At 41.5% G+C, this 17,912-nt stretch overlaps 1 protein-coding gene across 1 annotated transcript in view; it reads right to left on the bottom strand.

Moving 5' to 3' along the window:
• CRTAM (cytotoxic and regulatory T cell molecule) overlaps positions 1 to 16,385 on the bottom strand; it is a 34,772-nt gene extending 18,387 nt beyond the window's left edge. The window contains exons 1-4 of the mRNA XM_005579964.5: positions 16,293 to 16,385; positions 4,449 to 4,595; positions 2,805 to 2,957; positions 502 to 645 (exon numbers count right to left, since the gene is read on the bottom strand). Of these exons, the coding sequence (XP_005580021.3) occupies positions 502 to 645; positions 2,805 to 2,957; positions 4,449 to 4,595; positions 16,293 to 16,338 (490 nt within the window). The 5' untranslated portion in view covers positions 16,339 to 16,385. The remainder of the gene's footprint in view (positions 1 to 501; positions 646 to 2,804; positions 2,958 to 4,448; positions 4,596 to 16,292) is intronic.
• Positions 16,386 to 17,912: the final 1,527 nt, after the last annotated feature.

Here is a 17,912-nt window from a genome sequence, read left to right as displayed (position 1 = left end):
GGTTCAAGCAATTCTCTTGCCTCAGCCTCCTGAGTACAAGCATGCGCCACCACACCCGGCTAATTCTGTATTTTTAGTAGAGACAAGGGTTCTCCATGTTGGTCAGGCTGGTCTCGTACTCCTGACCTCAGGTGATCCGCCCACCTCGGCCTCCCAAAGTGCTGGGATTACAGGCGTGAGCCACTGCACCCAGCCTGAGATGTTATACTTCTGTATTTACTTATTTTAGAAAATTTTGTGAAATTTTAAGAAGTCATTACAGTTCACTTTAGATTTTTACCTGTTTTAAACAAAAACATTTTCATTATCTGTGATTAGCCTTTCAAGATTAAGGCATAATGTTGATTGGTTGTAAGAATAATTTGTCTGGAAAAGAACTAATAGAATATTAAATGGTGTCTTCTGGCACCTTCTGCCACTAGAGGGTGCCAAAACATTTAAAAATCCCCTGGAAATTTGAGCAGGAAGGAAGACAAAGAAGAGAACCGTTTCTCCACTTACCGGAGACCTCCACGCCATTCCCAAGTAGCCAGGTTATCTGCGGAGGGGGCTTGCTTCTCATGGCGGAGCACATGAGTACAACATGTTCTTCTCCATTTTGCTTTCTGATAACTGAAGCTTCCAGGATTGGCTTGAAAGGAGTTGCTAGAAGAAAATGGATTTTTCTGTGTTTAATTAGGTATGAGTCTGCATATCTCAACATAGCACAGAGCCTAATAATCTGTAGGTGATTGTTGTAGGGTATACTCTAATTAATGGGCCTTTTGTTTTTTTTTGTTTTGTTTTGTTTTTGTTTTGTTTTGTTTTTTTAAAGACAGAGTCTCCCTCTGTTGCCCACGCTGGAGTGTAGTGGCAAGATCTCAGCTCACTGCAACCCCCACCTCCCAGGTTCACGCAATTCTCCTGCCTCAGCCTCCTGAGTAGCTGAGATTACAGGCGCCTACCACCACACCCAGCTAATTTTTGTATTTTTCGTAGAGACGGGATTTCTCCATGTTGGCTGAGCTGGTCTCCAGCTCCCGACCTCAAATGATCCGCCCACCTCCACTTCCCAAAGTGCTGGGATTACAAGCGTGAGCCACTGGGCCCGGCCCATGTTTTTAACTTAATCTGTTCCAGAATACAGCCATGTTAAAGGGCTTTTATGTGCTTGCAAAGCAACTTTGGCTGAAGCCAGAATGTGTATTACTCAGTGTGTTGTGAGTCTCTGAAAATTCCCAAACAAGCAATGTAGCAACAATTCTTAAAATGTGATATATGAGGCCGGGCGAGTTAACTCACGCCTGTAATCCCAGCACTTTGGGAGGCCGAGGCAGGCGGATCACGAGGACAGGAGATCGAGACCATCCTGGCCAATCAACATGGTGAAACCCCCATCTCTACTAAAAATACAAAAATTAGCTGGGCATAGTGGCGCACACCTATAATCCCAACTACTCGGGAGGCTGAGGCAGGAGAATCGCTTGAACCTGGGAAGGGGAGGTTGCAGTGAGCCGAGATCGCGCCACTGTACTCCAGCCCGGGCAACAGAGCGAGACTCCATCTCAAAAAAAAAAAAAAAAAAAAAAAAAGGTTCGTTTATCTTATAAAGGGCACGTTCGTCTTTTTCTTTATACCTCTGTCTTGGAAATACTTTTTAGTTAGGCTTGCTTCTTCCTCTTTCCCATTCTACTTTCACTTCGGTCCAGAACTGAACTCTTCCCCGTTTTCTTAACTCACCCACCCATCTGCCATTAAGACCTCGTAAAGGCACTGCTTAGCTCCAAATATACATTAGATGTGTTACTTGTTGGCAATACGAAGATGAAAAAGATGTGATTCAAGGAGCTAATAGTCTGGTGGTAGCTTCAGCCCCTAAACTGTTAATGAAAAGATTGTGTGTTGAGGGCAATGACAGAGTATGCATGGGGTGTTAAGAGAGCCCAGAAGGGCACACAAGCAGCCGAGCCAGGATGTGTGCTCCCTTACAAAAAGACAACGTTGAGCTGAGTCACGGTGGTTCTCAAAACCCCCTGGAGAGCCACTCCTCCCCAGCTACTTTCGCATCATGCTTTTACCCAATGGCAGGCACCACACTGCAGTAATTCAACAAGAGAAGTCTAAGACATTCATTTGTGTGATATGCGGGATGATGTTACTCAGAGATCAATAAAAAGCAATGTTTTTAATCGATCTGCTCTGCCACAAAAGACAAAACGAGTAAGGATAGTAAGACACGTACTGGACACAGCTGATCATCTGTAGAACTGAGTGAGTCCTAGGCAATTAGGAGGCTGTCACTTCTTATCTGCACCTCCTAATCCCACCCTCCTACAGAAAAGAGGAATTGTTTGGCAGAGAGGATTTGAGCAGATCAAGCAGTGCAGCTACATCTGAATTCATTCTATCTTAGGATTTGCTGTCACGAGGTTCCACTTCATTTGCATACATGTTTTCCTTCCCGAGCTGGTGCGCAGACTCCTTATGGGCAGAGATCGTGCCTAATTCATCTTTGGTTCCCTAGAGCCTCACATGGTGCCTGGCACATAGTTGCAGCTCATCAGATATTAATTTTCTTTTCTTTTAGTTCCCCGGAGAGAAAATTTAGTTGCTGTCAAAGACAAATTTCTCAAGTTCACAGTTCAGTCTAGGGCTTGCTTCTCAAAATGCTCTCTTCTGTTTCCTTTCAATACAAGATGGCAGAGGTGTCCCAGGCAATGCCTTGCTCTAGGCAACATTTTTAAACTAAAAGGTTCAGTTTAAAAATGACGTATCGTGTTCCTATCCATATTGCTCCCCTACTGGGTTTACTTGCAAGTACCTACCCAGCACAATCACTTTCACTTCCTTTGTGCTCACAGAGTCACTGTAATGTAAGCACTTGTACACGCCTTCGTCTTGCAGGGTTATGTTAGACACACTGATGGAGAGCTGATTGGCCGAGTGATGAAGAAGCTGGTATCTGGAATTTTTAAAAGCTGTACAAGAGGGAAATAGAGCTGTTATGAGGAAAGGTATCTGATGGATCCTTGGTCTCTACCCACTAGATACCAGAAGTACCACCCACTTTCTACATTTGGCACAATCAAAACTATCTCCAGACCTTGTCCAGTGTCCACTGGAAGGCAAGATCATTCCAGGTGGGGACCCACTGAGCTAGATCAAGCCATTCTGCTGCAGAAACCCGAGAGTCCCTCCTCTCCTAGTTTACCGAAACCAGAAACAAAACAGCAAACAGCATTGTGTAACAGAATTATCTCTATTTAAAATGTTTTTCCCTCAGAACTTTTGACAGTATTTACTTCTACTGGAATCTAGTATTACTAGTTGATTTAGCTTGAAATAACATATTTCTTTATGTTAACACATCAGTATCTAATAATGCTTTTAAAGCATAACAATTTTTTTTTTTTAGAGACAAGAGTCCTGCTCTGTTGCCCAGGCTGGAGTGCAGTGGCACTATCTCAGCTCACTGCAACTGTCATCTCCTGGGTTCAAGTGATTCTCCTGCCTCAGCCTCCCCCAGTAGCTGGGATTACAGGAGTGCTCCACCACGCCCAGCTAATTTTTTTGTATTTTTGGTAGAGACAGGGTTTCACCTTGTTGACCAGGCTGGTCTTGAACTCCTGACCTCAAAATGATCTGCCCGCCTCAGTCTCCCAAAGTGCTGGGATTACAGGCATGAGCCACCACGCCCAGCCAGCATGACATGTTTTAAGAGGCTCTGCTTTGTAAATAAGATTGAAATGTGTTTTAGACTTTTTCAAGTATTTGGGAGTTAGCAATATTAAATGGAGATATAAAATGATCTAGGGTTTAGTAAAACCCTGCCTAATGTCAAAGAGATGAACCCAAGAGACTTTTAAGAGTCTTTTTCCATCTCAAGACATCTTGTACTTTCTTCATGTGTGTTTGTGAAGAGAGAAATGACTGTCCTCATTTCCACATTAATACATCCTGTCTGTTTCTATTGCTTAAAAATCTTGATTTTGTGTTAAGACCAACAGGAGAAGAAGAGCTATCTGGAAGGGAGCTTTGTAATGTGCCTTTGGATTGCTCAGATGGAAAATGAAGCAGCTGGCTTCCTATGTGGGGTGGTGGTGGTGGCTGCATGAGGACCGAGCTCCCAGGCAGTTGGCTGCCTGTCTGTCATTGTGCTGTGGTTGTGGGATGGTTACTGAGAGTGAAAAAGTGATGTGAGTGTGGAGTGGGGACATGGAAATGTGCTTTGTAATTTGAACCCCCTTTAACAACCATTCTGGTGGGGTTTCCATTTCACAGTTCCTGCCCCCAGCAAGCCACCGCGTCTATAATAACAGGCTTTGGAGGCATGATTCACGTGTAACAGTAGGTGGGCTGAGTTCACCCCTTGGGTGACTCATGCAGGCTTTCTGTCCCACCAACCTGTCCGGCTGGAAAATCCCTCAGGTTGAGGTCTGGTGGCATTTTTCTTTCTTTCTTTCACTTACCAGGATACTCATTTAAAAAAATGGTGAACCCTGAGGGGGTCAGCCACTGGAGGGAGGAGGACTTCCTCAGAGAAGTGACACACTTTAGAGTGAGCGTCTGGCCTTCCTCCACGGTGATGGTTTCTGTGTGGTTAGTCAGAGAGGCCTCTGCGGGGGAAGAGAAATGAGGATGGTCAGGCCTGGGGTGGCCACACTGTCTCGGGGATTTTGTCTCGTTCATTCGTTCAATCATGTATTATCTATTTCTTCTAGAAACCAAAAAATAAGCAAATACAAACAAAATGGGAGGGGAGAGGCAAGAACTGAGAGCAGGAGCAGTAATGACATCTCTTGAAGAAAGGGACCCTGGAACCAGGTCTGAAGGAAGGGGTAGGATTTTGACGAAAGAAAGGGAAGGTCGAACTACAGTTCAACCAGTGTTGGGCACTTGCTCTGCCATATGCCAGGAACTGTGCCACGCCATTTACCTGTATTTAATTTAATTTTTTTTTTTTTTTTTTTTGAGACAGAGTCTCACTCTGTTGCCCAGGCTAGAGTACAGTGGTGTGATCTTGGCTCACTACCTCCTCCGCCTCCTGGGTTCAAGCAATTCTTGTGCCTCAGCCTCCTGAGTAGCTGGGATTACAGACACGTACCACCACGCCTGGCTAGTTTTTGTGTTTTTAGTAGAGACGCGATTTTACCATGTTGGCCGGGCTGGTCTCAAACCCCTGACCTCAAGTGATCTGCCCACCTCGGCCTCCCAAAGTGCTGGGATTACAGATGTGAGCCACTGTGCCCGGCTGGAATTTAATTTTCAAACTAATCCCAGAAAGGAAGAATTGTGCTCACTTTTACAGACCAGGGAATAGAGGCTCAAGGTCACAGAGGTCATGGAGCTGGGATCTGTACCCAGGGCTGTGGATGGCAAAGGCCATGCTTATGTAACCACGTCAGCCTATCTAAGCCACAAGACCCCAGAAAATGCAACCTTTCTGGCCTCAGCTTATAAAAGAGCATCTAGTACCTTCAAGTTGTGTGTCTAGGATTCTAAGAAAGAATGTTGTAATCATGGTGCTCTGGTGAACTGCGGAGTTCAGGGCAAGTAGCTAAGTCCCACCTGTCCAAGAGCTTCTACACCAGAGGGAGAATGTCCTAAGATTTCATTCAATTCAGTATTCCACAGCCGAGCTTTCTGCAGACAAACATGAGTCTAATTTCTCCAAATCACAACCCCCAGAGAATGATGAACAATTGGTTCTAAGTAGCTCACATTTATCTCCCCAAAAAAGAAACTGATGGAAAAATAAACTGGCATTCCTACTGATTTGGCATGCTTATTGCCATTCATTATGCCTTCATATTTTAAATGAAATTATTTTTCCTGAGGAAAAGGCAATTCTTATCAATGAAGGTATAAAACACTTTTATAAACAGAAGAATACCGTGGGGCTATAAATTATGAATAGCAAATACAACAAGTTTTACTGCATCATCTTAAACCTTAACAACAACAACAAAAAAGAAACCAGGAGAGTTTATTGTGATAAATTTTAAGTGTTAGGAAAAGTGCTTTGGAGAGCTCTGGGAATTAATTGGCGTCTACTTTTTTGTTTGTTCCATTCCTAGGTCATTAATTTGAATCTAGCCTCTAGCAGAAATAACCCAGAATTATTGTATTGTGTTCCTGTAAGCTTTCATGGGAAACTGTTTGCTGAAGTTCTAATGGAAAAACACCCATATCATCCACCAATACCAAAATGAACAACAAGGAGGCAATAAAAAGAGATCTGTGCTTTCCAAAAAAAGCATTGGGGCATAAGGCCAGAATTCTGCTTAGGTTTGGCCATTTGGAAATATTCTCCTCTGTGACATCAATCCATAATTGAGTCATAAGGATATTAATAGAGAATGACAATAGAATTTCTTCTAAGGGATTTTTGCTGATAGTAAAGGTTTAAGAAGCCAGTAAGTCCCTATTTTGTGTCCTCATGACATCCATATTAAGAAGGTAGGAAAGCCAGTGGTCCTCCACCTTGGCAGTACATTAGACTCACTGAGGGAGTTTGTGTCCTGGCCTCATTCACTACTAATTAACTCGGAATTCTTGGTGGGGCCCACACATCGGTTCTCCTGACCCCAGGCCTAAGTGTTCAGAGCATCCTGTTCCCAGAGCCCACATTTGCAGTGTAATGAATAAAATTCCAGAGCTCTGTGGCTGCTCCTCAGATACTTAGGACCAACTCTCTGCTGCTGAAAAACCACATGGAACAGGAAGATGAGTATCAATCTCACTTTCAAAGACTTCCAGAAGACATTCTACTGTACCACTGTGTCCAAGCCCTTATGCCCTTAGTCGGACTGGGTCTTCCGAAGATAAATGTCTTTTCCATAGCATGGTCAAATAATGAAAGAAACTATGCCTTTAGTTTCATTAGCATTTCTTCACCACTTCCCAACAGCCACATGTGAATATACTGTAGTTTGTCAATGTCCCTCCAAAAATATGTCTCTGCATGGGACAGGGGACTCATGTGTCATCAGAGCTGGCGAGAGCATAGGGGGACGTTCACTTGCATTGCCATCCACCCTCTGGACTTCCTTGTTCTATTAAGCCCAGGGTTTCACCCTTGAGCTGTAACATCTCACTAGGCTCCTGTTGAGGCAGTCACCCAAAACACCCAGAACTTCTTCAGAGAATTTGTGTCACATCACGTCTCCCTATCCTGTGTTGATGATGCATTTCATTTTGGAACCAAAGTTCAGATTTCATATTCTCCCTCATCAGTCTTATTTGATAAGTTTGGAGTGAGGGTTCAAGCTTTCTGAGAACATTCTTGCTCTTGATTGTCTTATCTGTCAATAGACCCTTAGGCTTTGTACCATCTGAACCTGTTGCAGAGAGGAGCTGTTTATAATCATCTCTGCGTCCCTAACCTGGGTGGCATGGGATGCAGTGGTAACACGCACACACGAGCCACATTGACTGGGTTGGAATCCTGGCTTCTCCACTACTAACAGCACAAACTTGGGCAATTTATGTGTGTGAGTTTTCTTACCATAAAAATAGGAAAAACAATAGTATTCATCTCATAGAGTCATTGAGAAAATGTTTTTAAAAAGTGTAAACAATCTGGCCGGGCGCGGTGGCTCAAGCCTGTAATCCCAGCACATTGGGAGGCCGAGACGGGTGGATCACAAGGTCGGGAGATCGAGACCATCCTGGCTAACACGGTGAAACCCCGTCTCTACTAAAAAAATACAAAAAACTAGCCGGGCGAGGTGGCGGGCGCCTGTAATCCCAGCTACTCGGGAGGCTGAGGCAGGAGAATGGCGTGAACCCAGGAGGCGGAGCTTGCAGTGAGCTGAGATCCAGCCACTGCACTCCAGCCTGGGCGACAGAGCGAGACTCCGTCTCAAAAAAAAAAAAAAAAAAAGTAAACAATCTAGTATAGTACTTAGTCCAAGGTGAGCATGACATGCTGCTTTCACTTGGTATGTAGTGCCTGATAATTATATGAAGAGCTGAGCTGACTCGTGCTTTATAAAGAAAAGTGGAAAGAGTCAGTGTCAAAAGCCAACGCCTTGTAGCTCTGCAGCTCTTCACTAGGGATCTCCTTCCCCAGTGTTATGGGACTATTTATTATTAAACATTCTAAGGTCCTAGTAGACATTAAGGAAGAAGCAGTTCCAGTCACAGTAAACCTAAATGGGAACAGTTCAGGAGGATTAAAGATTTTGAGGAGCAAACGGTGATCATGAGGTCTTTTTATTTTGGACCTTAGATTCCAACCAAGGGTGTAGTTAATCATACCACTCAGTTCATGGTACACAATCATTATTTGATGAAAAGACAGAGAGAGACAGACAGGCAGACAGGCAGAGGTGTTAGAACTCTGTGAAATAATAAAATTATGGCTAGGTGCGGTGGCTCAGGCCTGTAATCTCAGTACTTTGGGAGGCCGAAGTGAGCAGATCACCTGAGGTCAGGAGTTAGAGACCAGTCTGACCAACATGGTGAAACCTGTCTCTACTAAAAATACAAAATTAGCCTGGCGTGGTGGCGGGCACCTGTAATCCCAGCTACTCGGGAGGCTGGGGCAAGAGAATCACTTGAACCTGGGAGGCGAAGGTTGCAGTGAGCCGAGTTCGTGCCATTGCACTCCAGCCCGTTGTACTCCATCTCAAAATTAAATTAAACTAAATTAAATAATAACATGTTTTCTCACTTCTCTCCTCTCTTCATCACATAAATTGTTTGCTATTGAAACACTAACTTATTTGCATATGTGTTTGTCAATGTCATCTCCAAGTCACATCTACTTGCTTTTAGATCCTGCATACTTGGCCTGCCCTCCATCACTGTGAATGGAGTGGATAGCTGGTATCTCCACTTGGGCACCAGGTTTCATCCCATTTATTTACTCTAGGAATTCCCTTCTGTGTTGCTCCATCTTTCAAAAGATGATTTGGTACAAAAATAATTCTACCTTCATTGTTTTTTTTCTCTAATTGTTTTTTTCTTTGGCTGGATGTGGTGGCTCACGCCTATAATCCCAGCGCTTTGGGAGGCCAAGGTGGGAGGATCACTTGAGGCCAGGAGTTTGAGACCAGCCTGGGAAACATAATAAGACTTTGTCTCTACAAAACATTAAGAAAAAAAAAAAACTGTCATTCTCATCAGCACACAAATGTATACTATTTCTCCCATGTTAAAATGCATAAACAAAATATCACAGTTCCTTCCAGCTACTACCCTATACTCCCCTATGCCCCTCTTTTTTTTTTTTTTTTTTTTTTTTGAGACAGATTCTCGTTCTGTCACCCAGGCTGCAGTGCAGTAACATGATCTCAGCTCACTGCAACCTCCACCTCCTGGGTTCAAGCAATTCTCCTACCTCAGCCTCCCAAGTACCTGGGACTGCAGGCATCTGCCAGCACGTCTGGCTAATTTTTGTATTTTTAGTATAGAGGTGGAGTTTTACCATGTTGTCCTGGTCTTGAACTCCTGTCCTAAAGTGATCCACCCGCCTCTGCCTCCCAAAGTGTTGGCACTACAGGCATGAGCCACATGCCCTGCCTTCCCCCTTTTTTATTGAAACATTTTTCTAAAGAACTATCTATACTTGTTTATCCCGCTCTTTGTTTTCTGACCAGGTTTTCAACTCCACTATTTCGTTGAAATAGCTCTTTGTCAAGGTTGCCAAAGACCTTCACATTGCTCAAACCAATGCTCCATTCTCAGACCATATCTTATTCAATCTATGGTGTGCCTTTGCCATAAATGATCACTCTCTGCTCCTTAAATCAGTGTCTTTACTTGGTTCCCTAGATGTCAGTCTCTTTGACTCCCCTCCTAACTCACTGGCTGCTGCTGCTGCTCAGCTCCGTTTCCGGGTTCTTCTCATCAATCTGCCCTCCACACAACGGAGGTCAGATCCTGGATAGACTCTCTCTATACTCACTCTGTAGGTCATCTCATCTGGCCTCATCACTTTTCTGATGATCAGTTACAAGTCTGAACGCCTAACAAGTACAACACAAACTCCTGATACTCTTCCCCCTAAATGTGTTATTTGAGACTTCACCACCAGCAAATAGCCCAGTTACTCAGGCCCAAAACCAATAACTCCGTAAAGGAGGTGTTGTTATTCCCATTTCACAGATGAGGACATCAAAGCTCAGAGGTTAAGCATTTTTTGAGCCAAGATTTGAATCTAGAACTGTCTAACTTCCATAGCATTGTGATGCTTCCTGATTCACTCACTAGTTCTTGTGCACTGTCTTGATTCCTATAAATAGACTGAAGTTTCTAGAGGACAATGACTATGTTTTATATTTCTCTAAAATTCATTCTTTACAGAAACTATTACAAGGTGAGCTTGAAAAGTTCTGGCTTAATGCTAGTTTTCATGATGGCACTATAATGTAGGTGATTGACAGATATCTTTGTTCTCCTGTTGTTAATAAAAATTCTGAGAAACAGGAAAGAAGTTACTGGAAGAAAGTTACACATTGAATCAATGATAGAATAAAGACTAGTGTTAAGAAACATGCCCTAATTTCATCCTTGGGGACTAGACATTGACAGAAGTTTTGCCAATGTTCTTACCTTTGGTAAAATGATGGTCTAAACAGAAAGCCTGTGTTGGGTAAGATGGGAGTGGTGAGATTTATCTGCAGCCTGTTTAGGAATAAATGTCTGCCATTTTAAGGTTGTATGTATCATTTTTCTCTTTCATAGGATGCATGCTTATGAATTAAATGGTATAATTTAATTCTTACAACATTTTAAAAATTGTGATGAAATATAGTTTGGCTTTTTATTACATGCTAAAGTACTGTATGTCTTAAGATTAATGTTTGCACTTCTTGAGAATTCAGTATCAGCCTGCTAACCAGATTGACCACACCATGGATGCCTGAGTTTCATATAGAAAGGGCTGTGTTTGAGGCATAGAATATCAGTTGTTTCCTTTACTCTTTGCACCAAGCCTCACTTTTGGCTTTACAGTTCTGCTTATCTTGCAGTATTATCATGTAGACCCCATGTTTGATTTAGAAACAGGAAATCACTGTAGAAGGGAAGAATAGCCCCAGTGAGAAGCCACAGACCCACCCAGCTTTGCTTAGGCTGTATTGCTTAAAAATATGTTTCAATGTTTGTAGTTTTGTTAAAGGAGGATGAGCAGGATGCTGTGCCTAAGTTTTGGTGGCACATTTTCCAAGGACAAGTTCCCCATGGTCTCCTCATTGCCATTGGAAACTAAATTGGAACTTCTTTGGACTTTTCTTTCACCTAAGTTTGGAGTCAGACTTTCACCTTTGTTGTCAGAGGGATAGGGTGTGAGATCTCTTCCTTGCTTACCACTTCCTCCTCTGTAGGCTCTAGAGACATGTACATCCCCATTCACCTTTAAACTTTCTTATTAGACCCCGAGTGTCATACACCGACTTCCTAGTCCTATCTGAGCTTCAGAGTTCTTATCTGCAAATTAGCCCTGCATGGCTCCCCACATGCTGAGCATACAGAGCTTGACAATGAATGACTGTGGTGTTTCTCCTGTGAGGTCACCACTTCCTACTGGTAGGTCGTGTTTACGGAATGGATTATTGACTTCTGGGCTTTGTCATTATCTCCGTGACTGAATTCATCCATCCATGCATGGCCATGTGTTATGAGATTGCTAGCCGATCCTGGGGCTATAGATTGTGACATTTATATATGGAAATGGAACCTGTGACCTTCACCATCATCACCACCCCAAATCCCATGAACTAATTGTCCTATCAGTGGATGACTTTACACCCAAGCACATGTGATCTACTCTCAAACAAAAGGACAAGCAGCAGTAACAGCCACCTACCAAAGTACGCATAGATAAAACCAGTGCAGTTCTTAAGATTCTTCGGTCTTTCCCAAGATTTTGGAAGTTCACATGTGTAATCTTTACCTCTACTATAGGTTATCATGTAGACTGAGAAAAGAATAAAATATTCTTTCCTTTTCTTGCCTTAATAACCTAGTTTTTACATGCCATAAATTTAAAACCAGAGCAGAGCAAGTTTGTCCTGCAAAGACCCCAAACTCTACATGTCCCTATGCTCCACCCATGTCTAACACAGATATATTATCTCTACTGTCCCCATGCTCTACCCATGTCTAACACAGATATACCACCTGCCCCATTCTAGAGTTCGCTTATATAAATTAATGTCATCACCAACCACTGCACACCAGATATTTGAGAGGTGGTCCAAACTCTTCTTTCTCTAAAACATCTCTTTAATCAATTTATTCCTCTTTTGTCACTATTATTGTTGCCTTACTTAAGGACTCCATCATTTCTTTCCTGGACCATTGTAATAACTTAGTTCTAGTCTCTCTTCTCTGTAATTCATCATCATCATCTGGTTCTAGGATTACATTTTAAAAACATGAATTTGAGGTTGGGCACAGTGGCTCACGCCTGTAATCCCAGAACTTTGGGTGGTTGAGGCTGGTGGATCACCTGAGGTCAGGAGTTTGAGACCGGCCTGGCCAACACAGTGAAACCGCGTCTCTACTAAAAATACAAAAAATTAGCCGGGCAGGGTGGCAGGCACCTGTAATCCCAGCTACTTGGGAGGCTGAGGCAGATGAATTGCTTGAACCTGGGAGGTGGAGGTTGTGGGAGCTGAGATTGCACCATTGCACTCCAGCCAGGGCAACAAGAATGAAACTCCATCTCAACAAACAAACAAACAAACAAACATATAACCCATGAATTTGATTATGTCTCTTCCTTCATTCAAATATTTGCTATGGCTTCCATTGCCTATAGGAATCAGGCCCAAATTCCAGCTGACTTGACTCCTGTGTTCTCCTCCTTTGTCATGTCCTGATACTCCTTTTCAGATAGTCCTTGTATATGGATGGCCACTTGCTGTTTCCAGAAAGTTCCAGGCTCCAGAAGATAGTCTGTCTTTGTCTATGATATTCTCTTGGCCTGGAATGCCTTTCTTATCTCCTTCAAGACTCAACGTTAAGACCCAACTCAAGACTCAACTTAAAGACTCAACTCAAATTACACAACTTTTGTCAAAACTTCCAAAACAGGCCTTAGCCTCCCTTTTCCCCCTAATGTCTTTCCCCTAGTTTCCCAAAGGCTTGAGATATACTTCTATTATAGCACTTAGCACATTACTTTATAATTATTTGGTTACAGGTATTTCTCTGTAGATAGATTACAAACTCCCCATGGAAAAGATATTTACCATTCATTCATTTTAGCATAAAGTAAAATTTTAGATATTGGTTGAATTAGTGGATAAAAATGAGTAAATAGGCCGGGCTTGGTGGCTCATACCTGTAATCCCAGCACTTTGGGAGGCTGAGGCAGGCAGATCATGAGGTCAGGAGATCGAGACTATCCTGGCTAACATGGTGAAACCCTGTCTCTACTAAAAATACAAAAAATTAGCCGGGAGTGGTGGCGGGTGACTGTAGTCCCAGCTACTTGGGAGACTGAGGCAGGAGAATGGTGTGAACCCAGGAGGCGGAGCTTGCAGTGAGCCAAAATCGCACCACTGCACTCCAGCCTGGGTGACAGAGCAAGACTCAGACTCCATCTCAAAAAAAAAAAAAAAAAAAAAAGAGTAAATGTATGTATTAGGAATAAATATTTTAATAGGATGCTAACTTTGCTCTTTAACTGTTATATCAAATAATAAAGACTAGGGCTAAGTTAAAGTTAGAGACATGCAATGCATTAATTCTCACATCAGAGTCCTAGTTACATGACTGCCATGAGGTGTTAAGCAAAAATGTGTTTTAATTCAGATCATCACAAAAAAAGATTTTTATTATTTTTAGATTGAATCAATAGAGAAAATTGCAGGTATAAAAATAAATCAGACTTGTCAGAATCAAATTATTTTTAGTACATTTTAAAGAAGCTGTCTCAACATGTCATCTAACATGTGACTTTTTCCTGGGCAAAGAAAATACGAAAAGAACTACTCAATTTGCAATTTTCCTTTGTTTTCTGCATCCTACCCTCCACAAAACAATGAAAATAGAGGGTTCAAAATTTTTTGGATTTGACATTTTCATTGTCTACAATGTAAGTTAATGGGATGAATTTTGAAAAATGCTTCATTTTTATGGTGTTTTTACCAATCCTAAGACTATTTATTCTGGGAGTAGCCTTGAAAAGAGGGCAGGCTCTCAAACTATGTGACTTTTTTTTCCATAAATTTTTGGCAGCCGTAGAAGTTACACTGTAGAAGCAGTCACAGTGATCTTCCCATAATTTAATTTGCTAAAATCAGCTGACAGTTTATAGATTTGCCAAAACTGATGATTTGCTGCCTTTTTTGCTGACAAGAAAGCAACATGGTCAACTCCTCTCCTAATTACATCTGGGATGGGCTTGAGCAAGGTTAAATGAATGTGGCAGCCACTGCTCAAATGCCATTGAGCTTAGATGCCCTCGGGTGGCCCGTTGAATGAGTTTTCAAATGAGGACTTTTTAATATTGAATCCTCCAAATTGTGAAAGTCAGTGGTTTTCCAACTTTTGATCCACATTAATAAACACATTTTCTGTCACAACCTAGTACACACACACACACACACACACATACACACACACATATACACACACACATACACACACATATACACACACACATACACACACACATACACACACATACACACATACACACACATATACACACACATACACACACATATACACACACATACACACATACATACATACACACACATACATACATACATACACACATACATACACACACACATACACACACATACATACACACACACATACACACACATACACACACACACATGAATTAAAAGTTTCATGAAATAAATATTTTTACTGTGTGCTTTATAGGCTGATATTTATGTTGTCATATTCTAGCTTGAAAACTTGGGCAGGTTACATTAACTTCTTTTCTCATCTTTAAATTGGGGATATTAGTACCTACTACTTCAGTACTTCCACTATGATTAGGTGTAATTAACATAGAGTACTCAACACTGTGTGTGAAACAATAAATATTTTTCCTCTCCATATAAATAATATTTAAGTAATTAAGGTTTACCTTGAAACATAAGTTTTGCTATATTTTTAAAAATGTATTTTTATGAGTTTTTTTGTATGAGGCAATAACTCAAAGCCTAAAAAAGTTAAGGTCAGTTAAAGGCTTTAAACTCTGGAAAAATTGAAATCATTCTAATTTTAGCTGTCTAAATGTACTTTTTCTGAATGTATTAGCTATTCTTTAAGCCACTTATTGAAGAAAATAATATTATTCATTACCAAAATTGAATCCTTATTAAGTGCCTCAGGGTACAGGGACCAAAAAAGAAGGCATTAATTGAACTATATGAAATAGGGAATTGAAGTACCATGTAAAATAGGAAATCGAGTTTTTTAAAGTAGCGTCCTTCAGATGCCATGCTAGATTAAATGTTGATTTGGAAGGATAGGTGCATTTCATGAAACAGAACTACAGATTCAGTATTTGGAAACAAACACACAAAAAGCAAAATTTTTGAGTGGATTTATGAGTAATGTCCTTTGCATGAATCTGATACAACTGCAGAGACTGAAGGACAACAGGAGTCCCTTCCTACACCCCTGCCCCCACTCTTTGGGGTAGAAAATAATTTGACCTGCTTCAAAAAAGTAACTGTTTCTATCCTTAATTTTCATAATGCTACATTAGGATTAAGCACTAAAACCCAAATTTGAAAATTACAGTAAAATGTAAAATATAACTTACTCTTTAAAAATAAACATGAAGTTTTCATTGCTCTCATTATTACCTCTGAGCTAGGTAAGTGTTGTACAGCACTGTATCATTTTCAAAGTGCTTTCACATTTGAAATTTGATCCTTCTAACAATCCAGGGAGTTTGGTGGATCGAACGTTTTTATCATTTTTATTTTAAGATGCAGAAACTGAGTTTCAAAGAGATTAAATCATTTGGTTAAGATTTATACAGCAAGGAAATTTTAAAATTCAATGTGGATGCTCTCTCAACTGGTATACCCTTAAAAGACAGAGCCTAATAAGCTTGTTACATCTTGCTATAACATAGGACCCACAGAGACACACACTATAGTGATCCTTTCTATACTCTTTAGCCATTGAACAAGAGATCAAATAAATGCAGTAACATCCCTCAGATGCATGATTTGAGCATGGCTTGGAAAGTATGAGCAGTTACCTGGGTTGTCTTCTACAGCAGCTCCTCTGTAAATGCAGTTGACTGGCTGATAGGTAGATTGGCAAAACATTAGGTCAGCTGAGCAACAACAAAAATAATGACTCTAAGTCCTTACCTTGTAAGGGGAACCAAGCCAGCAAGCTGAAAACTCCCCACCACATATTGTGCTGTGCTGCTGTGGCACCTTCGTCAACTTCCTCTAGATTCTGAGACAAATGGAGCCGACTAGTTTCTTTTGAAGGGGGAGAGGGAGTAGATCTGTGACCTCATGTATATCAACTCCTCCACCTGTCTGGAAGCCCCCTCTTAGTTAACTGCCCCCAAAACACCTCCTGGTGGAACATTTTGGGGACCACATGTATTATCTTGATGGTAGAGAAGTGTGAGTGATGTGTTGGTGACAAAAATTGTTTTACCACAAGTGGGTAGTACTGGTAAATCAACTAGTTACAAAGGTTTTTAGAGGGAGGATGGGTGAGAGAAATACTGTAAAATGTCCCTGTGTAGTGATGTCATCCTTATTTTTACTTTTCTAGTTTATTAGATAAATACAATTAGACAATTTTTGCTCAACCTTTGGGAATATTATATTTCTAATGCTGACATCAATTTATAATTGTTGTCAGGGAATGAATTCATTCATTCATATATACTCATTTTTGAAATCCATATATCTGTCCACCCACCCATCCACCCATCTTTTCATCCACCCACTCACAAATACAAATCTATTCATCCACCCATCCATCCACCCATCCATTTATCCATCCATCCACCCCACTCACTCATGTATGACCTTCCCACTCATTCCCCATACATCCATCCAGCTCTCCATCCATCCAGCCAGCCAGCCAGCCATCCATTTATCCATCCATCCATCCATCCATCCATCCATCCAGCCAGCCAGCCAGCCAGCCATCCATCCATTTATCCACCTATCCATCCATTCACCCATCCATCCATCCATCCATCCATCTATCCATCGATCCATCTATCCATCCATCCATCCGTCCATCACCTATTCTTTCAGCCAACCATCTATCTATACATGCATATACTCATCCATCCACCCAACCACCCATCCATCTCTCCACCCACCCATTCATCCATTCACCCACCCATTCATCCATTCACCCACCCATCTATCTATACATATGTCCATCCATATGTATCCAACCTTCTTTCTATCCACCCATTCATCTTGTCACCTATACAACATCTAGTATGCACTACTTTGAGACATGCTCAAATAAAAAACATAAATTCCTTGTTTTTTAGGAGAATATAATCTAGTGGGGGAGACAGTGTACATACGAACAATTTTGGTAGTTAATTTTCATTAATTGGACAAATTGAGATAGATGTAATTTAGTTTTTCCAGGGGCACACAGCAAAATATTAGTAGGTTTATGTTTAGAAAACAAAGATCAGTCTGCAATGCTTGGAAAATTTAAAGGAAACACTACTTACTGGTTCTAATTGAAATTAATGTTAATATTCTGATAAATTTGATGATAGTTTGGGTAGGAAAAGTCTTACTCATCAAAAATGTCTTTCAGATATTTTGTTGGCTGGGCACAGTGGCTCATGCCTGTAATCCTAGCATTTTGGGAGGCTGAGGTGTGAGGATCATCTGAGGCCAGGAGTTCAAGACCAACCTGGGCCACATAGTGAGACCCTCATCTCTACAAAAAATACAAAAATTAGCTGAGCGTGGTGGTGCATGCCTGTAGCC

The sequence above is a fragment of the Macaca fascicularis genome, chromosome 14 (assembly GCF_037993035.2).
Source record: "Macaca fascicularis isolate 582-1 chromosome 14, T2T-MFA8v1.1".
Taxonomy (NCBI): domain Eukaryota; kingdom Metazoa; phylum Chordata; class Mammalia; order Primates; family Cercopithecidae; genus Macaca; species Macaca fascicularis.
The sequence above is the reverse complement of the archived record's forward strand: the minus strand, read 5'-3'. Positions and strand labels throughout refer to the sequence as shown.